This window comes from Pipistrellus kuhlii, unplaced genomic scaffold, assembly GCF_014108245.1.
Source record: "Pipistrellus kuhlii isolate mPipKuh1 unplaced genomic scaffold, mPipKuh1.p scaffold_m20_p_5, whole genome shotgun sequence".
Taxonomy (NCBI): domain Eukaryota; kingdom Metazoa; phylum Chordata; class Mammalia; order Chiroptera; family Vespertilionidae; genus Pipistrellus; species Pipistrellus kuhlii.
Window position 1 is genome coordinate 6947578 of NW_023425551.1, and position 25899 is coordinate 6973476.

The 25899-nt window shown below is 40.0% G+C and overlaps 2 protein-coding genes across 5 annotated transcripts in view; both read left to right on the top strand.

The window, feature by feature from the left end:
- The first annotated feature begins 70 nt into the window (after positions 1 to 70).
- On the top strand, positions 71 to 15473 carry RWDD1 (RWD domain containing 1). 3 transcript variants are annotated; one of them, XM_036414377.1, is made up of 7 exons: positions 71 to 354; positions 8637 to 8702; positions 10944 to 11074; positions 12932 to 13075; positions 13719 to 13851; positions 14541 to 14603; positions 15173 to 15473. In XM_036414377.1, exons 1-7 carry the CDS (start codon positions 282 to 284, stop codon positions 15292 to 15294), a joined length of 732 nt encoding a protein of 243 aa, XP_036270270.1. In that variant the 5' UTR covers positions 71 to 281; the 3' UTR covers positions 15295 to 15473. The 3 variants fall into 3 exon arrangements, with proteins under 3 accessions (XP_036270270.1, XP_036270271.1, XP_045429294.1); XM_036414378.2 differs by lacking the exon at positions 14541 to 14603 and having other exon boundaries at positions 128 to 354; XM_045573338.1 differs by lacking the exon at positions 8637 to 8702 and having other exon boundaries at positions 128 to 354.
- A 5573-nt stretch (positions 15474 to 21046) lies between these two features.
- LOC118705911 (amine sulfotransferase-like) overlaps positions 21047 to 25899 on the top strand; it is a 33980-nt gene continuing 29127 nt past the window's right edge. Inside the window, exons 1-2 of one of the 2 annotated variants that reach the window (XM_036415042.2) lie at positions 21047 to 21197; positions 24497 to 24648. In XM_036415042.2, the coding sequence (XP_036270935.1) occupies positions 24507 to 24648 (142 nt within the window). In that variant the 5' untranslated portion in view covers positions 21047 to 21197; positions 24497 to 24506. The remainder of the gene's footprint in view (positions 21198 to 24496; positions 24649 to 25899) is intronic. The other variant, XM_045573336.1, reaches the window with a different exon arrangement.

Sequence of the window (25899 nt, forward strand, 5' to 3'; positions counted from 1 at the left end):
CTTCCCTGCGAACCCGGAGCTGGCGTGGCGCAGGCGGCCGCTCAGCGCCCCGCCGGCCAGGCCCGACGAGTCGAACGCGGAGCTCGGGAGCACGCGGAGGCCGGCGCGGGGCTGGGGCTCAGCTGGCCCGCCTGGCTGTGGGCTGCGGGCCTTCGCAGCCGGGGACTCTGCGCCTGCGCCCGGCCGGCCGCTGCCCGCTCTACCGGCGCCGCCGTGGTCCCGGCTGCGGCGCGCCGCCTGGGTGTCTGGGCGATCCATGGGCTGCGGCGGCGAGGGCCACGATGACAGACTACGGCGAGGAGCAGCGCAACGAGCTGGAGGCTCTGGAGTCCATCTACCCCGACTCCTTTACAGGTGACTTCCGCGGCCGCGTGCCCGCCGCCGGGAGTCCGGGGCCGGGCTGGGGTGGGATGGGCCGGAGCCGCCGCCGCCGCCGCCCTCGGCCTCCCGGGCCGCGATGGGGAAAGGACAGCGAGGCCGCCTCTCCCGCGCCCTCTCTGCTCTGGCTCTTCCCGCGGGGTGCTCGGGCACTTGGGGCCACTCCGCGGCTGCTGCTCCGCCTGCTCCCCGGAACCTCCAGGTCCCGGCGAGGCTGGCCAGGTCCCCGGAGACGGTCAGGCCCGGAACCCCATCCCGGGCGCTTGGGTGTCAGTGTAACTTACAGCCACCGGAGGCTGGATGAAATGAACACGAAACATACATACTCCACGTGGGAGAAAGTAACTGCTCCCAGAGCCGCCAGTCTTCACATCCTCCACCTTCCTTCCGGGGGGGGGGAAGCCGTTTTCCCTGCGATGGATCGTGTTTTCAGGTTTATGGGAATTCAGAGTAGTGTGGGGTCTAGAACCAGTTGGAGAGTAGCGTTGTTCTGGAAGTTGGTCGTTTCTAATATCAATCAATCAATCAATCAATCATCAATCAATCCTGGCGTTCTGCAGAATGCCCCATGAATGATGGAGCCCAGAGCTCAGGTCCTCCTGCAGGAAGGTTCACAGGGTGTCAGGCAGGAAGGGATATTAGACACCGTCCGGCCCGGGCTGCGTGCCGCCGGCGGGGCCATGGAGGCTCGGGAAGGGAAAGGAAAGGAAGGAAAGGCGGGTGGGTGGCTGGCTCCGAGTCGGCCAGAAAGTTAGCGGCAGGTCTGGTGCGAAGAGTTGGTTGGGTCTGGAACGCCTGACCTGGACCTTCACCTTCAGACAGGTGGTGTGTGGGATCTGGCTCCAGCTGGGATGAGCGGGAGCAGATTAGGCGGCAGGCTGGGGCTAATGGAAGATATTGAGACATTCATTACGTAAAGGAAGACACCGCTTCTGTATTAAGCGGCGCTGCAGGTGATTCTCAGAGTGCAGCAAGACTGCCGTATCTGTACGGCTTCTCCCACATTACACTCGGCTTTTGAGAAGTGATCAAATGAAACCGGTCAGAGCGAGTGGAACCTGGATTTGTGGGGTTTCTGTTCCCCATACCTTCCTTTGGGTGTTGTCTATCCTGGACAGTCAGAATCCAGCGTGTAAGGTTTGTTATTTCAACTCAGAAAACCCCAACCCGCCTCCCTTTCATTGTTTGGTGTAGTTTTTTTTAGCTCTGCCTTTGACCACTGCTTGCAACGGTAGCAAATTTTGTTCTGCTTTGCCAACAGGCAGATGTCTCTCAGCTACCCCTGTCTAGCTCCAGTCCTGTTCATGTTCCCTCTCACCAGCAGTACAGCTGTGCTGTGAGGATGTTAATGGGATGAGTGAAGAGGGGTTTGAGAGTGTCATTAACTGGGTGAGTGTGTATGGAGTCTGGCTCCCTTCTCTAACCTTGCTTATATGTCAATGTCTAAATTAGTTGGAATATAGGGTCAGTGGTTGGATCTAAATTGTGACAAGTGGTCATTCCTGTTACATTGGAAATGTTACAGGCATGCACACTGTGTAGACAGAGTTAAGAGGCCTGAGATGTGCTCTTCTTTTCATTTCTTTGGACATAAAGTATCCCTCATTAAATACTGTGCCCAAAAGCATTTATGAAAGTGATACATTTTAACCCTTCAACAGTCTGGCAGTTCTTTTGTATTGAGCTAGGCCCTGATACAGTTCAGTGTATGTAATTCTGGTGGGAGGCAGAAGTGCTTGAAGATTTTGAGTTAGGATAATAAAAGACTAATAATAAATTGATGACTATTTGACACCTGCAAGTATTCTGCAGAATCAGCTGAGCCCATCAGTCTCTGATTCCTATCAACGTCTTTGCAATAAATAAATTGAGATGTCTTGATTAATAGTTTTTCAAGAATCCTGCCTTACTTGTTAATCATGTCCTTTAGGAAACCCCTCAGGAAGAAGGCAGAGAACTTTGGAATAAAATGGTTCCGTGTTTAGTCTTTTGAAATCTTCAGGATTTGCAAGGTTTACTGTTTCACAGCCTTCTATTGTGTTGATGATTTTATACTTTTATATTTTCGGACCAGGTTTAAGAAAGAAAGATTGCTTGTGTCAGTTAGCCGAGGAACACAAATTGACAGGGTTTTTTAAACTACATTTTGTATCTCACTTAATATTGGATTTTTTTTAAAGATATATTTTATTGATTTTTCACAGAGAGGAAGAGAGAGGGATAGAGAGTTAGAAACATCGATGAGGCTGCCTCTTGCACACCCCCTACTGGGGATGTGCCCGCAACCAAGGCACATGCCCTTGACCGGAATTGAACCCGGGACCTTCCAGTCCGCAGACCGATGCTCTATCCACTGAGCCAACCCGGGTTCAGCTAATATTGGATTTTTAATATTATACTTGGTAAATGCTCAATGCTGTTGAAGAAGGATATAGGTATACTAGATATATCTTTTTTTTTTTTTTTTTTTTTGATAGATGATTGTCAGAAAAGCCTTGTTAAGTACATTATGACCCTCTTGTGGAAGCAGGAGGCATAGTTCAGCCACCTGTAGCCCTAGCCATCTAGACCTAGCGTAACCCCGGAATTGGTTGCTTAACTATCTGCAAAGAACTTTTAGTCCAGTGTTGCATATGCTGTGAATTCTAAACCTATCATAACTATAGCTTGACTGCACATTGATCCAATGTTTCCAGCTACTAGTCTTCCAAAGTATAAACAGACTCTCCTGTATGCATTCTCCTTCAGTAGTGCTTTACTAGACAAGGCCCAGCTAAAGAAGTAGAATTTGGTTATTTCCATTTCTGTATCAAAATGTCTGCCTAGGAGAAGTTTTGTTGGAACATTCGTTTTGGCTTTGGGCTAACCAAAGGTCTAGTCCCCCGAATTCTGTTTGGCCTTATAAAGAGAGGTAATCCTGTATTTGCTGGGTCAGTACCTCAAAGTAGCAGCCACGAGCCTTTAACATTTATAACTGCATCTTACAGATGGGGCAGAAGTCATTATGTGGAAGCAGTTTTTCTTGGCAGACGCTTCCTAAGGAGCCAAGGGCCTGTTTTCATATGGGCTGTCTGATACTTCGTTAAAACCTTCATGTCAGTTGCGTGTCCCTTTAGTGTACTTTTCAGCTACTCTACCTCCTTTATCTCTGTTTTTGACAGAATCCTCAATTCTGTCCCTCTGTCCCTGTATCACTTACTACTTCTACCCTCCCTGGTTCATTCCACCATGCCCAACAATCTGACTTTTTCTCAAACGCTTTTGATCCACTTACAATGGTGGAAGGCTGGTATCTTTAGGAAAGCTTATCTTTCCTCTAATTGCACCAACGGTAATGCATTGGAACTGGGATTATTCATTCCGCAGACTACAGAATACAGGAATCAGTCATCTTTGCAAGTCCAATTAAGGAACTTTCCCATTCCTATTGTAGTCACCTCCAAGCTTTGGAATGTTATTCTTTTCCATGTTTTTTTTTTTTTATACATTTTAAAAAATTAGGTTTAGCTGTGACAGAAAACCTTAAATTACAGTGGTTTCTAAAAGGTAAAAGTTGCCGAAACTGGTTTGGCTCAATGGATAGAGCGTCGGCTTGGGGACTGATGGGTCCCGGGTTCGATTCCGGTCAAGGGCATGTATCTTGGTTGTGGGCACATCCCCAGTAGGGGGTGTGCAAGAGGCAGCTGATCGATGACTCTCTCTCATCGATGTTTCTAACTATCTCTCTCCCTTCCTCTCTGTAAAAAATCAATAAAATATATTTAAAAGGTAAAAGTTTATTGCTCTTGCACATGAAAGATAGCTGTATAGTTCTCATCCAGAAATCCCTCAGTTCTTTATCATCCCCAAGATGTGGTCACCTTCATGGTAAAGATGGTAGCATTCCTTTTCCAGACTGTAGGATAGTTAAAGAAAATAGAGTTAAGGGTATTTCCTAGAAACTGTCAAAGGACTTACTTGCTTCCATCTCAGTTAGTTGGAAGTCAGTCATTTCATGAGACCTAACTGGAAGGGAAGCTGAGAAATGTATTTTTAAAAAATATATATATTTTTATTGATTTTGTACAGAGAGGAAGGGAGAGAGATAGAGAGTTAGAAACATCGATGAGAGAGAGAGTCATCGATCAGCTGCCTCTTGCACACCCCCTACTGGGGATATGCCCACAACCAAGATACATGCCCTTGACCAGAATCGAACCCGGGACCCTTCAGTCCCCAAGCCGACGCTCTATCCATTGAGCCAGACCGGTCCCGGCTGAGAAATGTATTTTTATTCTGTGTGGTCAGTGTGCTCAGTTAAAAATGGTCTGATTGGCCCCAATTGGGTAGCTTTATTGGTTAGGGCATTGTCCTGATATGTCAAGGATGCCTGGGGTGCCCGTTCAAGCCCCTATCAGGATACATACAAGAATCAATCAATGAATGCCTAAATAAAAAATAAAAAAACCAAATCTCTCTCCCTCTCTCTCTCTCTCTCCCTCTCCCTCTCTCTCTCTCTCTCTCTCTCTCTCTCTCCCTCTCCCTCTCTCTCCCTTTCCTTCTCTCTCCTCCCCTCTCTCTCTCTCTCTTCCTTCCTTTTTCTCACTCTTAAAGAAAATGGTATGACTGGAGGAAGGGGAGAGAGGACTTGGTGGGGTATTAGCAGTGTTCTCCAGTATCCTTTTTTGTTGTTGTTTCTGAGTCAGTTTTTTTCTCCCTAATGGCTGTTGGTGTAGTGGGTATTGTTAGCTCTGTGTCCTTAGACAAATCATATAACCTCTCCAATCCTCAGTTTCCATATCTGTTTAATGAAGAATAATGTAAATGGAAATACTTTATAGCTGTTAAATATAAGACAATCTTCACTGGAAATTTACCTTACTAGTTTCTGATTCTTCTAATATAGCTTTATAATTCCTCATCTTTATCAACAAATAGTTTTGATTTCCATTTTCATCAACTTTTGATGAAAATGGAAATCAATAGCCACACCTTGGAAATGCCATCTTCAAAAATCTGGCCTCTGTGATTCCTCTTTCTGTCTATAAACTTTGTAGCCCTATAGTTCTTTCATCCCCGTACTTTTACTGAACATGCCTTTCATCATGATTTCTTATGGGTTAATTGTATATCAACTTCTTTCGTGGTTCATCTTGCCTCCTATTCTGTCTGGCTCCAAAGGCAGGCAGTTAGAGACATTCTTGCTACCGCCCCATGTCATCATTTACCAAGTATTTACCCGATGAGACTGTCAAAAGCCCAGTCTGTTGGGAAGAGACACTGGATAAGTAATATACACACAGTGTGACTACTCTTTATGGAGTCTGTTTAGGGTGCAGCAGGAGATAGGGAGAGATGAGAGTCGTTTTGGAAAACGGGGTGATGAGGAGTCACATGAATGAAGTGTGGGGAAGGACTACAGCATGAACGGAAGGAGGAGTCTGTGTCCAGTGGGTTAGTGGCTTGGTATTGCTAGAAGATAAAGTGAGAAGTGGGGGTTGGGGAAAATGAGACCTGACAAGTAAGCAGGGACCAGACCACAAAGGACCTTGGTAGGATTTAGACATGATCTTACAGGCCAGGGTCATTGCCCATTTCTTCCCCACCGAGCACAGGCACATACTCATCGTAGGCACATTGGAGGTTCACGTGTGGACACTGCCCTGCAGACCTGGATCTTGATAGCTGGGGTGCTTCACACATAAAATAGTCTTTTCTTGAATTTGTTTTTACCTTTTCTTTTCATTTCTGGCACTTTTCCTCCTCTTACATTTCGCCACCCCACCTTTCCCCCGCAAAATTTAGGGTTCCTTACAAAGCTGGTGTTGGTCCTTATTTCACTCTCCATTTTCTCTCCAGTCTTATAGCTTTAGCTTTCCCTCTTTGTGAATGACCCAAATTCAAGTCAAACCTACCTTTAGCTCCATTTGCTCGTTTCTGATTGCATACCCAATACCGCCAACCGAAGCTACTCTATGTCCCCCAGATGTCTCACATTTGACTTTTCTTTTGCATTTCTTATTTTGTCAGTGGCTCCACTTTCCTCTGCCTGCACATTCAGAATGTCGTTCATCACCTTGTTCCTTGCTATTCCCATTGGCACCAGCCTCCTCCAGAACCTCATTACCTCTCGGGGACACTTTCACCAGCTATCGAGTTCATCCTGCCTCTGGCTCCTTTCTTTCTTTCATTGTATGCACTGTTGCTAGATTTAGTTCCTATGTTTAGAAATATAGTTCTGACCATATTGCTGCTGCTACAAACCAAAACCTGTCACTGGCCACAGCAATACTTTCAACTGTGTTTTCAACTGTAGTTTTCCTCATTCACCTCACTCACACATAGTCCCATCAAGTGGTATAGTTTCTTATTTCCTATTGTTCCTTAAGTTTCCCACCATTAAACCCTTACTGCTGTGTTAATCTATATCCTTTTCTCCATCTCTGCTTACCACTGGGCCTTAATTTATAGCCTAGCTCAAATGATTTCACTGGAATTTCTCAGCTGGGAAAAAAATTCTTTCTAAACGAAACTCTATAAAGTTATTAAGTTCTGCCAGTTACTACCTGTATAACCTTGGGAAAATTAGTAAAACTATTTTATCTCAGTTTTCACATCTATAAAACTGGTATGATACAATATTTAATTGATTATAAGACATATTTTTACCTCCCTGCAATATGAATTTATCTTACAAAATATATCACATATCATAGTTTAATAGCAGCTTTTTTCTTAGTGGTACATAAAATAGGGTGTATCTTATACTTGATAGCCTTTTAAGTTTGGTGAAATACAGTAATAGTATGAAATCGTGGTTTTGGTGTAAGGATTAATTGCATAGCACAGTACAGGCACAAAGTAATGGTCAATAAATGTTAGCTGTTATTGGCTATAGGTGATTCCTAACTTACCACCTCATGAAGTCCTAGAAAATGGTAGTAAGTTATAATGTCATTGTGTTGAACCTTTATTTCTATAGTTTTAGTGTTTACATTTCTTGACATGTAAATACTAAAGTTGGTCATGAAAAGAAATAAGAATGAAATACATAAAATATTTTACACATTTATTGTTGGTTTTTTTTGTTTGTTTGTTTTTTTTAAAGGTAGAGCCAATCATAAAAGCTTTATTATAATTTCTGTTCAGGGACTTTTTCATCATGGGCTGGCCTGCCTGAGACCTATTAAAATAGGAATCCAGCCTTAGCCAATTTTTCTCAGTGGATAGAGCCTTCAGACTGAAGGTCCTACGTTTGATTCCAATCAAGGCCATGTACCCTGGTTGTGGGCACATCCCCAGTAGGGCGTGTGCAGGAGGCAGCTGATCTGTTTCTCTCTCATTGATGCTTCTAACTCTATCCCTCTCCCTTCCTCTCTGTAAAAATCAATAAAATATATTTTAAAAAGAATAGGAATCCAGTGCATCTTTTATCTTTCCAACAAACACCTCTCAAGTAATCTTAGATGTTCATCATTGTTTCAAGTACTTTTAAACTTCAATTAAAATGAAGGCATAAGCCTTAAAATTTTTATTGTTAGTGAATATTCATGAAGGCCTCAGAAATTCTGGAGTAGGGAGGGCTGACTGGTTTCCATAGTGACTTCTGCAGAGATCCCTGCTCTTTCATTTCAGAGAGAGGCTGCTGACAGGATTCCACCCAGTCAGGGGCCAGTGCTTTCCAGGCCTGGAGTGGGGCACAGGCTTTTCTCATGGACTCAGCAGCTCTCATGGCTGCTTGACTTTCCTTGTTTATTCTTGTAATGGTTCTGAATGCGAGTTTTCTTTGTTTGGTTCAGAGATGCTGTGGGAGAGATACCTAGAAGACACCAGCTCTAACAAATTAATACTTACCATTTGTCATGGAGATTCTGAATTATATTTCAGAGTATATAAGTACAAAAATTAGTGAGAATACTGAATATTTATCAGTGGCTAGTTTCCAGTAAGAAACGTCAAACTTTTTGTTATTCCATTTAGGAATCTTTTATAATATAATTTTCCACATATAGTGGAGATTTTGAATGAAAGGTAAATTACTTAATTATTTTAATTGATTTGATAAAACTCCAGGAGGGTATCTACTATGGGTATTTCTTTCCAGATTAAAAACAACCCAAGATTTAAATAGAAAAATGATGGATATATTTCATCATTTGTGTGTTCTAGTTAGTCTGTATTTGCGGAAATGGAATCAGTTTCCCTGAATGGGTAGTGATATTTGGCTAATGAGGAAAGCATCTTAATAACTTACCCTCTCTTTATATATTTTCCTGCAGTATTATCAGAAAACCCTCCTAGCTTCACCATTACTGTGACATCCGAGGCTGGAGAAAATGATGAAAGTAAGTCTAATAAAAAAAAAAATACTTGTGGTTTTTCTAAGCCTCTCAGGAATTTTACTCATTCCAGAGCCATTCTGTGCTGGGCCTTGCAGGTGCAGAGGTACTGGGTACTTGTTAAGAATCTGGTGTAAGTGTGCATTTCTAGTTGGTATACTATGTAAACAAGACTTCTAGAGAAATATCGGGTCTAGTAATAATTAATGTCGTTTTTAAACATTCGTTTAAAATCTTGCTTGGCGTTGACTTGTATTGACATAACCTTCAAACACGTGGTATCTACAGAACGTGTGAAGTGCAATTAACAAGTTTTGCTTGAAAAAGTTTGTGTTTGGTTTGGTTTTTGTTGCAAAACTAGGGCTAAGAAGATGGCGGATGAAGAGCATATTCGGCACTGCATGCTTTACGAGTTTCAATTAGGAAGAAAAGCAAGTGAGGCTGCAAAAAACATCTGTAGTGCTCTTGGTCAAGATGCAGTTAGTGCCAGAAAATGCCAGCGTTGGTTTGAGAAATTTCACGAGAGAAATTTTTCGTTAGATGACAAGAGTGGTCGAGGCCGTGTGTCCAATTTTGATCAAGAAGCTCTTCAAGCTCTTTTGGTGCAAAATCCTCAAATTACCCAACAAGAGCTTGCGACAACTTTAAATTGTTCACAAAAAACAATTTCCAATCAATTGCGTGCACTTGGCAAAGTCCAAAAGTTTGGAAAATGGGTTCCTCATGAGTTGACCGACAACAACTGTAATCAAAGAGTCACAATTTGCAGTTCGCTCCTCTCTCGTCAAAACCGTTTGCCGTTTTTAGAGCAAATTGTTACCGGAGATGAAGAATGGGTGCTGTATGTTAATTTGAAAAGGCGGCCTCAATGGTTGGACAAAAATGAGGCTCCGCAGCCCACGCCAAAACCTGACTTGCATGCGAAAAAAGTGATGTTGTGTGTTTGGTGGAATTTTAAAGGAATTCTTCATTATGAACTTTTACCATCTAACCAAACCATTACAAGTACAGTGTATAGTGCCCAATTGGAAAGGTTAGCCCAAGCTTTAAGAGAAAAAGAACCCGCGCTGATTAATCGGAAGGGCGTAATTCTTCACCACGATAACGCACGACTGCATACTGCAAGAATCACTGCTGAAAAACTGCGCCAGTTGGAATGGGAAGTTCTCCCTCAACCTGCATATTCTTCTGATATTGCCCCTTCCGATTACCATTTGTTTCGTTCTTTGCAAAACTTTCTTCTTGGAAAAAAATTTAATAATGAAGAATGCCTCAAAAATGCATTGACCGAATTTTTTGCATCAAAATCACAAGAATTTTACAACAGAGGGATTAAAATGCTTCCTGAGCGTTGGGCACAAGTAGTAGAAAACAATGGCAACTATATTGTTGATTAAATTTTGTTGTATTGTTTAAATAAATTCGATTTAAAAAAAGTATTAGAAAACGACATTAATTATTACTAGACATAATAGAAAATCAGTAAAATACATTCTGACACAATACCAGTAAGCTTAGTTTTTAAAAGCAAAACAGAAACATTAATGATACATCAGATGGAGAAAAAGTAAGATATTTTTTGGCCAAAACAAGACTTAGCATACGTATGTATTCCAGTGGTTGTGCGGTATTTCGTTCAGTGACTATTATTTTTCCATGACTTTTTTATCTTTGGACATTTAGATTGTTTACTGGATTTTTGCTGCTATAAATCAGTCAAGATAAACACCTATCTGTGTGTTTTTCTCTCTCTTTAGAGTGGATATTCTACTATTATTTAAATATATATATATATATATATATATACATATATATATATATATATATATATGTATGTATGTATAGGTGAGCTAGGTGAAAAGTTTCTCACACAGCCTCTCACACTGTCTACTTCAAAACATATTAACTAACAACCCATAGCATCCCCTGCTGGCGATGTGCATATAGAAATATAGGCCCCAGGGCTAACGCCAGCCGGGTCTTCCACACTGGGACCTGGCTGTAGTAGAGACTTAAAAATGAGCCTAACACAGTAATTCTTCTCTGTTGTATTTTGTATCTTTTGTTCATCTTGAGGGTTTTAAAAATAGTCTAACTTGTTTTTCGTTAACCTTGTTTTTCTTTGCAGGAAAATCTTTTGTGCTTTTTATTGACATGTAAATTAATTACTGATTCAACAAAGATGTTGACTTCTCTATACTTTACACTTTAAGGTATTCATAGCAAACTGTTTTCTGGTGTTTTTAGCTGTACAGACTACCCTCAAGTTTACATATAGTGAGAAATACCCAGATGAAGCCCCCCTTTATGAGATATTCTCCCAGGAAAATCTAGAAGATAATGATGTCACGAGCATCTTAAAATTATTAGCATTACAGGTAAGGTTTGTAATTTATTATTTTTTTTAGTCTTAAGTATTACACATCAATTGCAAGAGTCAACAAATTCTATTAAACATGTATAATTAGTACATTAAAAAGCAGAATTCAGCTGAAATTGGTTTTGCTCAGTGGATAGAGCGTCGGTCTGCGGACTGAAAGATCCCAGGTTCGATTCCATTCGGGGGCATGTACGTTGGTTGCGGGAACATCCCCAGTAGAGGGTATCCAGGAGGCAGCTGATCGATGATTCTTTCTCATCGATGTTTCTAACTCTCTGTCCCTCTCCCTTCTTCTCTGTGGAAAATCAATAAAACATATTAAAAAAAAAAAGCAGAATTCATTATATGCAGAAATCTTTGTTTGTTTCCCACTCTGTCTTTAGACTTAAGCTATTCCTGTATCCCTGTTTTGAACTCAGTCAGCCCCATGACTTTTAGATATAAAAAGTCTGACAAGTAAAAGCACAATTTCAGTTAGATTCTCAGAATATCCAGTTCCAGGTGCAGTTAAAAATTCCAACTGAAAAGAATTGAAATTTTCAACCCCTCTGACCTATTGCAGGCTAGTTGCCTACAATCTGGGAAGAAGATTGGTGATTGATTTTTTTCTTACGTCTCCTTGTCCCTAAGTTTACAAACAGCAACAGTGGTTGTGACCCCTCTAAGAGGGGAGGTAATGAAGAAGAAACATGGGTATTGGAAAGTTCTTATTTGGCTGTTCCTGTGGTGGGATGGGCTACCCACAGTATTTAAAGCTATCTCTTGCTTGGGTAGAGAGTTACCATATGTTCTTCAGAGTAGGGAGTAGGGAGGACAAGCAAAATCTTTACCATCTTAAAATCAAAGTCCTAGTTTTGTTTGTTGGCTCTAAGAACCAACAGAAAATATGTCTCCATCTTAAATGTGACTTGTGTATTTCCAAGAGTATGGCTCTTATTAATTTTGATACTTAAAAAATACCTGGATCTCTCAGCCAGCATGGCTCAGTGGTTGAGCATTGATCTATGAATCAGGAGGTCATAGTTTGATTCCTGGTCAGGGCTTTCAAATGACCAACTTCAAAATAACTTTGCATTATAGTCCTTCCATGAGTCAGAGATGCTTTCATATTTTGTTTTGAACATTTCAAGTCAAAAGAAAAAAAGGTAGATAAAGATAAATCACAGAACTACCTATAATCTTTATAATTATACTAGAGGCCTGGTGCACGAATTCATGCATAGGTGGGGTTCCTTGGCCTGGCTGGCGATCAGGGCAGTGGGGTGGGGGTATCACATGAGGTTGGTTTGCTGTGGGGAGGTTGGCTGTGGAAGTGCACTGACAACCAGGGGGAAGCTCCCACATTGAGTGTTTGCCCCCTGGTGGTCAGTGCACGCTATAGTGACCTGTCATTCAGTCACTTAGGCTTTTTTATATATAGATTATGTTAGTAAATTGCTTTGGCCTTAAATAGTTCAGTTCATTGTCACAGCTCTTAAAATATCCAAAAAGAACTAAAATAATGAAAATATGCTTAAGAGCTGATTGCTGTTAACTACTGTAGGAAAGGTTTTCTGAATTCTATCTACATGTATGATTATTAATCAGAATTTACTGAACTGTCTGGTTTAGGTTGGATATAGTAAATTACTTTAAAATTTTAAGATAGTGTTTATATATGTTCAGTTTTTAAATAATCATTTTTTCAAGTGTCTGAACTGATATGTAACTAAATTAGTAATAATATTATGAATGCACGGAACTTAGTTATTATGCTGAAACAATCTAATGGGTTGTTTTTATTTGTCTGAGAAGTATGCTTCTCACTACGACCCCTTTTTATTGTTGTTGCTTTTTTGTTTGTTTTGTTACATAGGCAGAAGAAAACCTTGGTATGGTGATGATCTTTACTTTGGTAACAGCTGTCCAAGAAAAATTAAATGAAATAGTGGATCAAATAAAAACTAGAAGAGAAGAAGAAAAAAAACAAAAAGAAAAAGAAGCAGAAGAAGCCGAAAAGGTATATTAAAAGCCATGTTTTTTTCACTATTCTCTAAGTCAGTCCTTCCTTCCTTCCTTCCTTCCTTCCTTCCTTCCTTCCTTCCTTCCTTCCTTCCTTCCTTCCTTCCTTCCTTCCTTCCTTCCTTCCTTCCTCACTACTGACAGCAACAGTTTTCTTCTGAATAGTGAAATAGCAATGGTGATATGTTGCATATTATCTGTTTTTTGTAATAAAAATTATAAGTGGACTTTTCCAGAAGAAATTGCCAAAACCAATGAGAGTAGTCAGTGCCAGCAGATATCATATTAAACACGTTAAAACTTAAAACAGTTTTCCTGTAAGTGGCTATATTTGTCTAGAACCGTGGTCGGTAAACTGTGACTTGCAAGCTACGTGCAGCTCTTTGGCCCCTTGGCCCTTGAGTGTGGCTCTTCCACAAAATACCACGGCCTGGACAAGTCTGTTTTGAAGAAGTGGCATTAGAAGAAGTTTAAGTTTAAAAATTTTTGGCTCTCAAAAAAAATTTCAATCATTGTACTGTTGATATTTGGCTCTGTTAACTAATAAGTTTGCCGACCACTGGTCTAGAAGAGATCAGTAAGTCTTATTTTTTAAATTGTTGTCTCACTTATCTGATGACCTGTCTTTTTTATTTTCCAAGCAATTATTTCATGGCACTCCTGTTACAATTGAGAATTTCTTAAGTTGGAAAGCCAAGTTTGATGCAGAACTCTTAGAAATTAAAAAGAAACGAATGAAAGAAGAAGAACAAGCAGGAAAAAATAAATTAAGTGGTATGACTCGCCCTATTTCTGTTCCCCTTAAACATTTTGGCATTAGTTCCTATACAGCAAGAGGATCATTTGAACAGATTTCTATAAGACATTTTTTTATCCTCACCCGAGGATATGTTTACTGATTTTAGAGATGAAGTGAGAGTGAGAGAGAGAAACATCGAAATGAGAGAAAAACATCACTTTGTTGCCTCTTGCCCCTGCCCTAACTGGAGATCAAATCCACAACCTAACTATGTGTCCTGACTGAGAATCGAACCCAAAACCTTTTGGTGCACAAGACTACACTCCATCAACTGAGCCATCCAGCCAGGGCTGTAAGAAAATATACTTGGGCATCCAGCGGGGAAAAAAAGCTTTTTCTGTACATGTTGATGTATTTTCACTTGTAATTATAATTAATATTTGTGGATTATCTTTGACCTAAATGTTACATACAATGTTAGATCTTGAGATACAGCTACCATGACTTCCAGGATTGTAAGCCTTAGAAGTGAGAGAGTGTCATTTGTTTTTCTAGGACTTGAGGCAGACTAGGTTATCATTTGTTCCATTTTAATGCAAATACATTTTATATGCATTTTAGCTCAGTTCATAAATTTATTGAAATTTCAGACTTTTTTCCTAGAGTGTTGTAGAAGATGGAGGAAAACTATGCTCTTCAAATTAAACAGATTTATTTCTTTTAGGGAAACAGCTATTTGAAACTGATCATAATCTTGACACATCTGATATCCAGTTCTTGGAAGATGGTAAGATAATATTAGAATTCCACATGTATATATTATACTGTTTTTAATATTAAACCATGAAAATCAGAGTAATAATAAATCTTCCCTCCCAAGGGTATAAAGAAATACATTTGAAGAATAAATTCTAATGTTTGATAAATTTGTACATAAACTATAGCAATGTAGTCTTTAAAGTTTTCTGATAACTTAAGCAAAATCAAAGATAGCAATAGATAAACAATTATTATCACATTAGCTTCTAACAACTTGTAAACTAGGCCCGTGGTCAGCAATCATCAACTTTGTATGACCAGGACATATCATTGTCTTCAATTTGTCACATGCCACATCATAAAGAATTTATTCTAGAAGCTTTTTTTATAATTGGATTTTTTTAGACTATGAACTGGAAGCACCAAGATGTTAAAATGTGTGAGTCTCTGCTGACCATTACAGACCATTGTTGGCCTGTAATGATTTGCAATAGCAATTTAATATTTCATCACCTCCCTTGCATGTGGAGAAGTTTGTATCTTTCATTCTCAAGTATAAGACTGAAGATGAAATATTTTGTGTGTGTTTTTTTGCAGCTGGAAACAATGTGGAGGTAGATGAGTCTTTGTTCCAGGAAATGGATGACTTGGAGCTGGAGGATGATGAGGATGATCCAGACTACAATCCTGCTGACCCAGAGAGCGACTTGACCGATTGATGGACCATCCCCGTCTGCAGAGGCTTGACTGCCACAGCATCTGTGGCTAGGCTGGGAGGGTGTTGATTTTCCTTCCTTTTTTTCTAAGAAAAAAAAACAAAACAATTTTCAGGAGAATATTCTTCTGAAAGCTTTCATCAATGAACTAATAAACTGACCTTAAAATTTCAAATATAAAATGTTCAATTCCTCTAATTTGTGGGAAGAATCTCACGTACAGTTAAACTTCACTTCTCAAACGTCTGTCATCTTGAACAACTGGGTTCTCAACTAAATTGTTCACAGAACTAATGTTGAATCACACCTTGGTTTTCCACCTGGCGACCTTTTCATGCTGATACCTCACCATGATAAAGTGCTCGGGCAACAAACAAAGGAGAGAAATAAACATTAGCTCAATTGTAAAACATAAAGAGTGCTAATGTTGCTAAGGGTGTGAAAGAAAATGATTTTGGGCAATTGAAGAAGTAGAAAAACTTGTTTTGGATATATGAAAAGCAGCATTTCGGAGGCAGTGACAAGCAAAGATATTGCATGCTGTTCTGAAAGACACCTCTGGGCCCAGTGCCAAAAGTGACTTAAGGCTGGTAGGGGCTGTTTTGATAAATTTAAGAAAAGAAGTCTTTATAGATTAAACAGTACATTAGACATATATATATATAAGAAAGGTTAAGACGGATTCATTTGGGGGTCTGGAATGGATTAATTCAATTTACATAATTTCTAATGGGAAACAATGATTCGGTTTTCAAACAAATCACTTCTCCCACAGCCCTCTGGAATGAATCAAGTCGAGAACTGAGGTACCACTGTATTTTAAACCATTTTGTGTTTGAAAAGAGATTTTCCTATACCTTTAGACTAGAATATAGACTGCTGCTATGCCTAGGTGTGGTTTTATATACAAGGAATTGGGATAACTCATTGACTTTTGAATTCTAAGCGTTGTCATTCATACACGTACATTATTAGAAGACTGAAGTGAATAGAGTATTAAACTTTCTGAGTTTTAGCCTTTGGGTATGATAAATTTACCTCTTAACAAAACCAGAAGCACGTATTATAGTCAGAAATAAAATGGACTAGTCCTATTTGAATCAGAACCATCTGTGGGGTTCTTAAAGTGTGTACTTTTAGTCCCTACTCAGTTTAAGTTAATAAACTCTGAGCCTCAATCTGAATCTTAAAACTGAAATCTCATGCCAGTGACTCTGGTTGTGAAGCACACTCCTGATTAAGAACCACTGTCCTGCAGTTAAATCTATATGTTGTGATGTTCCAATTAACCAGTCTGAAGGGTTCTGAATTCTGCGGGTTGTACACTGTTTACAAGAGAACCACACTCCACATCCATGCACATGTGAGACCTTCAGAATAATTTGAAATGATTGACTTGGAAATTCCAGGTAGAAGAATCAGGCTTCATGCAAGTTAGCCATTCACTGCAGATTTGGAGGATTGAATCTTCACCGCAATGAGAAATCACTTGTGCGATTGATTGCAAATAGCTGCCTCCATTCAAAAGTATATATACCACAAACACAGCACTGTCAATTCCACATTTGTATTTGGAGTCAGCCCTTATGATTAAAACAAATCATTTAAGACAAAGGTATCACTGAGGAATTTAATACTTTTCACCAACTTGATCCCGACCGACACAAGGGAATGATTGATAGTCATGGTCAGCATTTCTATGCAGAGAGAAGTCCAAAAGCTTGTGTTATGTGAGGTTTTGCTTTTCCAAAGGAGATTCTTTTTGAAGTTGATCAGCAGTGTAAGAATCTAAAAGAGCAGTTCAATTAAAATTAAGAAAAGTGGAGGTCAATGAAGACTTGACTTTGAGGTGTGAAGAATGACTCCACTTCTCCCATGCCTGTGATTTTTTAAAGTTTTAAGCTGTATACATTTTCTGCAGGTGTCAGAGTGGATTGCCAACTTTGTCATTTCAGAATGCCATTTTCAGAATTAGGCAGAACCCAATGATATGACAATGAAGACAAGCTCGTTAGTTCTAATGATACTTCTAAGTATTGCTATCCAGAGTAAATATCAACTTTACTGTTGGCTCTGTATTCTGCAAATTAACCAAAGGCTCTGGTTCCCAAACTGGAGCATACATCTTACCTAAGGTAAGTGCCTCATTTCCCTCAGCCTTGTCCCTGGTAGATCAAAAGGCATCAGGGTTCACTGGCCTCTATCCTCAACATCATTAGGTAGAAAGGCTGGAGGTGAAACCATGTTGAACTATCAGGTAAGGGTGTCTTTGCATAAATAAAAGTGCTCAGAGAATAGGCAAAATGAAGTCATTATTGCTAACCCCATGCAGACAGGTAACAATTAAGAACCTGAAAACACTGGAATGGGCTACTGCCACATGACCCAAGATGTTAAAAAGTAAGTTAGTGGTTTTGACCATAACAGTTCAGACATATCTAAATGGATATAATCATTAAGTTATCCTTCTAATGTGATGGTATCCTTAAGATTGATTCTTATAGAACTTAGTCTATTTTGAAGATATGCATCTGAATATTTTTCACCTATACTTTTAAGGTAGTTTTTTAAAAGAACATCCTTTTAATTGGATGTATCTTCTGACATCTAAATTTTGTTTTTAAAATATCAGATTCATCTCTATCTAAAGACCCCTAAAACATTAGAATCTGTTACTTAAAAGATGTGTGTTTTTAAAGGTAAATATTAATTTGATATCTCTTTCTCACTATTAACCTTACGGGATTCTATTCGAGATAGGAACTACCTCTGTGCACATGTATTTTTATATGGGGAGGTTTCTGTTTCTGTTTCTGATATTGGTGCTCAATTGATGATGAACAGGCATATGCTGATCCTGCCCCAGGGAGCTTAAGCACATGGGGGGAAAGTGAAGATTTAATACTTAATATTTTAGTTCACTATTGAAATTTAAAATATTACTTAGTATGAAAATATAGCTGGTTCTAGTAAAAAAGAATGAGAATTGGGATAATAGCCCTTCTACTAACTTTGGGAGCTTGAAAAACATTCACTTGTGGAGGTTTTAATATGAGAATATGGAAATCATGTAGGTCCTGTAGTTACACTTTAAGAATATTGACTGATAGTTATATAAAAAAGATAGCATTGTAGCCAGTATGATTTTTCTCTCCCCCCCCCCCCATATTTTTTATATGCAAAATTAAGCACATGCCCAAAGCTTGTGTTGTGTTTGTGAATGGGAGAGATGAGATTTATGTGAATTTTATTCTGAATTACCATATGATACAAATACATTTTTCCCATTTAACACGTTAAGTGCCAAGCCTATTTGTCTCCCTTTCCGTTTCAGTCACTGGTGACTGACATGGCGCTTAACATATTAATATGAATTTTTTGTTCATATGGAGTTAGTGCATTTTGCTAAAGATGGTGTATTTCTCAGATTGCTTTTTCGAACGAATCCTATATAAAAGGCCAGTGTGCAAATCAACTAAATAGCAAAATTACCTGTTGCTATGATGCGCACAGACCAGCAGGGGGCAGATGCTCAATGCAGAAGCTGCATCCTGAGAGTCAGTGCATTCCCACCCAGGAGCCAGGCGCACAGCTGGCAAGTGCAGCAGCGGTGGCAGGGGGGCTCTCCCACATCCACCACAGCGCTAGGAACTCCTCATGGGATGTCCGCTTCTGCTCAGCAGGATGCTGGCCTAAGCTGGCAGTCAGACAACCCCTGAGGGGTCTCAGACTGCTAGAGGGTGCAGACCTGGCTGAGGGGGCAACTCCCCCCTACTTAATCAGTTCATGAATGTTGTGCACCAGGCCTCTAGTAACTAAATATATTAATTTCCCATACCTCTTTTAATCATGAACCAAATTCAGTAAATTGTCTTTAAAATATACTCACGAGTGCCATCTAGTGGTTAAAGAATCTTGCATTTTTAGTTGCCACTACTGTTCTGCAGCTGAGCCCAGCTCCAGAGACAAAGAGGGCAAAAAACTAAAACAACTTCTTCAAATTTTGCCTCCCCTCTACAGACGCCTGCCTTTGTTTAATCTTGGTGTCAGCTAGTTGTGGGGTTTCTTGTTGTTGTTTTCGTGTTGATCCAGACTTTCTAGATGTTTCCAAAAATGCCAGGATTTCAGTGCCAGAGTTTGGATTTTGCTGTGGCAGGCAGCAGAATCTGAATTTTCAGTTACAATTTCTGGCAACTCTTCTGGGACCATGTAGACTCCTGTAAGGCCCGAGGGTCCAGCGGCTCCTGGCAGGCTGACCCCATGACAGGGACTACAGGGATTTCCCAGCAGCAGTTGAGAGTTGTTTATCTCAGGGCTCTCCCTGCTCTTCCTCTCAAGGCATCAGGGGCCTGGAACACTTAGCTGGTGGAAGGAAACGGGTATCTGTGGAGTCTGTGGACTCCAAGTCTGACTGGAAGTCAAACTGGGGTGCACAGGAGGGGTCTTCTATCATCGCTGTCTGGTCTTTTTGGCCATCTAGGACACAGCAAAGAGTCATCCAAGGTCTCATTTTGGCAGGGGAGCAGACTCTATGACTGAAGCCCAGTTCCTCCGGGGGAGGGCACCAGCTGCTGTCTGAGAGCTCTGGCCTGTCTGGTCTAAGTGCTCTCTGAGAGCCCTCACCTGTCTGAAATGAAACTTTGGTTACACTTGTTCTTTGTTTGTTTTCTTCTCTTTTGGGGACTTGCTTTGATCATTGCTGTTTTGTAACTCATCTGTTTTGACCTTGTCTTTCTTTAGATTTTTTTTTTATTTTGAAATAAGAGATTTGGTCTTGGTTCCATCAGAGAGCCCATTAGGTTGAATTTTAGCTAACTGGTCGATTCAAGTAAATGACAAATCAGTATTGTTTTGCCAAAGGTCTGGTAAATAGGCTAAGATCTTATGTGCAGGAGGATTTCATGTTGTTACATAATATAAATTCTATTCTGAAATAATCTACATTGATGGTTCAAAGAGTGGGGGAGAAGGTCTCACCCCGAACCCCCAACAGTAAAATGCAAATCATTAAAACAAAGAATGAAATGGTGGTTTCTGAGGGGCTGGGAGGTGGAGAAAATGGAAAGATGTTGGTCAAAGGGTACAAACTTCAGTTATACAATGAAAAGTTCTGATGATTTAATACACAGTTCTCTCAGCCCAGCCTGCACCCTCTCCAATCCGGGACCCCTTGGGGGATGTCCAACTGCCAATTTAGGCCTGTCTGATTGCCCCTAAATCCCCCCCATGCTGGCCTGGTCGCCCCACCCAGCCTGCTGTTGGTCTTTACTATTACTGTGACAGCATCCCAGACAATTTGCATATTCCTCTATTATTAGAATAGACGCAAAAGAGATAGGCTGCATCGTCTGTAATATGTACTAAAATGCAATATAAAACAGGAGTAGAAGGACAACCCTGGATGTTTTAGAAAATGAATTTAAATACACTGTGATTTTATAAAGTTCTTGGAACCTCCCATAGCCTTAGCCAGTTTTACATAGGTTGTTTGGAGTAAAAACCTGAGAAAGGAACACCAGCCTTCTGAGATGAGTCTAAATGATTTGAGGAGCCATCCTTCATGCCCAAGGAAGATGTTGCTATAGCTTTCAAATACCTGTTGTTTTATAGTTTCCAATTTAAGTAAATATGATGACTGGTTACATGCAGCTCTCTTTTTTATCTCCACCAGCTTTGACTCTTGCGTGGTCTGGACTAATCACATGTCTATTTCCTAATAAAGTATTACCTAATAAAGTATTTCCTAATTATTTATTCAAACTGAGCTATCTGTTGACTCCCTAGAGCACTAATCATTGGTCAAAATACACTTGTAGGGAGTATTTATTTCTCAGCAGCACATCTTTCCCTGTCATCCATGCAGTTATCTCAGAGGTGGATTTTGCTTCATCAGTTGACGTGCAACAGTGAGTAGTGAAAACGTAGACATAGAGCCTCTTTCAAGTCTTACCCTCTCTTCAGCATACAATGACTTTATTTCTTTCTCCTCAAATTTCTGTTTTTCTTCCTTTTCTTTTGGATTCAAGGCAAGAATAGGGAAAACACATGAAATTCTTTTCTTTGTACAAATACTTTCTCCCATATTCATTAAGGAGATACAAACAATACATGACTCACCAGTCCCAAAATCCTATATAAAAATGCATCCTACACTCTACTCTTTCCTCCTGGTTTCTGGGACAAAATAGCTTGTTCTCTCTTAAGACTGTGCAAGACATACTAAATGTAATAAGTAGTTAAAAGGAGTGATTTTAGAATGTTTTTGTGAACTGCCTGACACTCTCTCCTCTTTTCTCTGAATCAAGAATTCCTGTAATTGGTGCTTTCTGTTGTGTATGTCGATGTATACAGTATAAATTCTTCCTTACCACACTCCAGAGGTTGAGTTATCGAAGGTTTTTCCTGGAAATTTTCATAACAGCACAGTCAGAACAGCACTCCATCTCTCTCTTGAAACCATTCTTTGTGATGTATCAGCCAGTCTCCTCTATCCTTCTCCCCAGTTGAGGTTGCCTGGACTTCACCTTGAGTCAGGAAAGCTCTAGCAACATAGTATGGCCTTAATAAGATCTTTTAATTAGAGACCAAATAACATCCCACAAAGCCTTCTCTGGAAGATGAGATAAACATTCATTGAAACAGTATTTTGGTCCCCCAACCCTCTCTCCTTTTTTTTAAATTGTGATTCCAAGAATTAAAATGCATATTTCTAGAAATTCTAATCCTATCACTCTGTTATAGAGCCTAGAATATGAACATTTACCAAAATCCAGGTAATTCTAATGCAAGTGATGTTTCTACTCTTACTCAGCAAAATTCTAACCTCTGACCTTCCTCTATCAGTCAGATGATTTAGATTGTTTGTAAAAGAATTAAATGTTTTTGACATGTAATTTAGACAAAGCTATATTTGCAACTTTAACAAATTCATTTTCAAGGTGTGCACAGAATTTCTTTTAAAAGTACACAGCTAACATATGTGTTGGCTCTACACCTAGTGTTATTAGTATGTGTTGGCTCTACACCTAGTGTTATTAGTACTTCTGGGATTTCCTCATCTACTTAACATTCAAGAGTAGATTTCTCACCCAGTTGGGTGGCTCAGTGAGCATCAACCTATGAACCAGGGATCAGTTTGATTGCTGGTCAGGGAACATTCCTGGAGTGTGCTCAATTCCCAGAAGGGGGAGAGCAGAAGGCAACTGATCAATGATTCTCTTTCATTGATGTTTCTATCTCTCTTACTTCCTCTCCCTCTTTGAAATCAATATATATAATAGATTTAACAGGTGAAGTTAATAGAGAAATCCCTAACTGGTTCAATTTTTGAACGTGTATTTCTTTAGACTGTGTGATTCCTATATATATTTTGACTTTCTTATTTAAATTTATTTAGGATTTCTGATAAAATTCAATTGGAAAAATGTAATAAAAAACTTTACAATATCTTACAACTATATAAGGGTGTCATCTCCAAATTAAAACCAGTTGGTGTTACTCACACAGAGCAAATTCCACAATTTATTTGAAATGGCAGACAGATCCCAAAGCCTCAGAAGCTTCTTTCAGGAGCAACAGATTATTTTTGTCCCAGAAAAAAAAAAAAAAAAGTGAATATTTTTGAAGAATTTCCTATTTCTATAATAATAAAAATATGAAACACTAAGAAACTGTATTAGTGAAGTGATTGAAGGCATAGGATCTGTGGCCACATAGTCTGACATCAAATCCTGCCAGATCTTCCAGGTGGGCAACCTTGTACCTCCTTTACCTTGTTTTCCTCAGTTCTATGTTTGGAATCATGATAATACCTCCCTCCTGGGGTTTTAGAAAAAGCTGTTTAACTTTTCCGTATCTTACTTCCCTGAAAATAAGACGTCCTCTGAAAATAAGACCTAGCACATGGAAAGATAAGATATCCCCTGAAAATAAGACCTAGCGCAAGTTTGGGAGAAAAAAATTAATATAAGACACTGTCTTCTTTTCGGGGAAACAGGGTACTTTCCTCCTCTTTAAAGTAGTGCTAAAACCTCTAGGAATGTTTGGTTGCTGTTAAGAGTAAATCTTTATATATATGTACTAGGGGCCCAGTGCATGGATTCATGCACTGTGAGCAGGTGGTGCCTCAGCCTAGCCTGCACCCTCTTGCAGTCAGGCACCACTCAGGGGATGTCCGCCTGCTGGGTGGATGGGGCCTAAGCAGGCAGGCAGACACTCTCGCAGTCGGGGGCGTTCACAGTCCAGGACCCCTCGGTCCTTACTGCCCCCCTGCAGTGGGGGCCAGAGAGGCTCCTGCCACTGATGCTGTGCCTGCCCCTGTGAGCCCAGCTTCTTGCTGAATGGTTCTCCCCTTGTGAGAACTTACTGACTCCAGAGGGGAAGCTTTTGGATTGAGGGTCTAACCCCTGGTGTTTAGCGCACATCATAGTGACTAGTCATTCTGATGTTCAGTCGATTTGCATATTAGGGTTTTATTATATAGGACTATAGGCCCCATGCGTCAAATTTGTGCACAGGGGTGTGTATCCCTCAGCTCAGTCAAAACCTCTCCAACCTGGTACCCCTCGAGGGATGTCCTACTGCCCGTTTAGGCCCGATCCCAGTAGGATAGGGCCTAAACGGGCAGCAGGACATCTCTCTCACAATCCAGGACTGCTGGCTCCCAACTGCTTGTCTTCTTGTCTTCCTGATTACCCATAACTGCTTTTGCCTGCCAGTCTGATTGCCCCTAACTGCCCTCCCCTACAACCCTGGGTTCCCCGAATTGGCCTTCACTGCAGGACTAGTTGCCTCCAACTCTCCTCCTCTGCTGGCTTGGTCATCCCTAACTGCCCTCCTCTACAGGCTTGATATCCCCCAACTGCCCTTCCTTACAGGCCTGGTCCCTCACAACTGCCCTGCCGTGCTGGCCTGATTGTCCCCAACTGCCCTCCTTTGCAGGTCTGGTCCCTCCCAACTTCTCTCCCCTGCTGGAAATCTTGTGGCAGCCATCTTGTGTCCACATGAAGGCAGCCATCTTGTGTGTTGGAATGACAGTCAATTTGCGTATTACTCTTTAATTAGATAGGATGCTCTTCAGTATGGCATGGGTTGAGACACATGACATTTAAAAGGTGCTTGGCATATATCAAACACTCAGCAAGTGTTTTTAATTACTATAAAATACTAAGAAATTGAAAATAATTTTATTTGTTTTTACTTGTAGGTGAATAAGTATGGACAACAAAGACACATATTTGCTGAACTATAAAGGCTATAATTTTGTATCTTCTTTAATTGATCCTGACTTTCTAGAAAATCTAGATGATTTTGAAATTAGAGATGATGATGTCTTCATAATTACATATCCCAAATCTGGTAAGTTTGAGGAGTGGACTCCCCGTTACCAGTTTTCACTCTGGTTTCGTAATACATGTGCACAAATGAGCCCTTTTCCAGATGTTAACAGTAGCCCAGCCTACATTTAGAGCACCACTTACGATTTTTAATAAAGTTAAATAAATCTCAAAATTTTCACATATAAGATCACTTAAAATGCATATATCATCATTTTTTAAAGCACCTATGAAGAAACCAAATACTGAGCCAAAGCAGATACTAGGTCAATGGTGGCTTGTTCTTTCTGTGAGAATGGAAGAAAATATATTAAAAAAAACACACACATACACAAAAAAAAAACACACAACAGAATTTTGGTTAGCATCATCTCTCAGTCAGAACTAATTTTCATTATGCTTTTTCATTACACTAATTGCTATTATTTCCCTATCATAATGAAGTAATTTTGAACTAAAGCAAATTGTCCTCAAATCTTACAATTCCCTTAAAAGCTTATTTTTTATATGTGCTTCTTAGAACACAGGGTGTTTGGTGTTCTTGAATCAATGTTGTACAAAGTGATTAATATTGCCCAAAAATACACGAGTCAGTCAATACAAAAACAATCATTCCTTATTTTCATGAAAATGCTCCATTTCCTTCCTTTTACTATTGACTTTGAAATTCAGGACCCTGTTTACTTTCCCCAAATTAATAACCCAATGCATTTCCCCTGGATTTTTCTACTCTGCAGAATGTGTTGGCACATTTGATATCAGATGTTTTTTTATTTTCCTCCATTAGATGTTGCTGTTCCTCATTTTGCTTAGTTTTAGGTTAAGCAGCCCATAAGAATTTTCCTTTGCCATTAACCCAGCCTAAGTATTTGGCACACCACACACCAGCCCTTCGTCCAACCTGCTGGGGTCTTACTCATCTTACAGGGGAGGTGAGTGACTCTCCAGGATACACCATAAATTTTATCAAACCTATTGTATCTATTAAATCTACTCAATTGAATAGCAATGATTGGAAGATTATTGACAACTCACATTCTTTTAGAACATTGATTATATATTCATGAACATAGGTGCAAAAATCCTACACCAAATAAACATAAGCAAAACAAATCTAGCAATGTAAAAAAAAAAAAATCCTACTGTGACCAAGGTGGCTTTATTTCAAGATTGGCTTAAAAATATATTAATGCAGCTCTAACCTATTTTGCCCAGTGGATAGAGCATTGACCTGTGGACTGAAAGGTCGCAGGTTCAATTCTGATCAAGGGCA

Excerpts from the sequence above, each read along its gene's own strand:
- RWDD1 (XM_036414377.1), top strand. The coding sequence starts at position 282 with ATGACAGACTACGGCGAGGAGCAGCGCAACGAGCTGGAGGCTCTGGAG. Across the intron at positions 355-8,636 it reads CTACCCCGACTCCTTTACAG|TATTATCAGAAAACCCTCCT; the intron begins GTGACTTCCGCG and ends ATTTTCCTGCAG. Across the intron at positions 13,076-13,718 it reads AAGCAGAAGAAGCCGAAAAG|CAATTATTTCATGGCACTCC; the intron begins GTATATTAAAAG and ends TTATTTTCCAAG.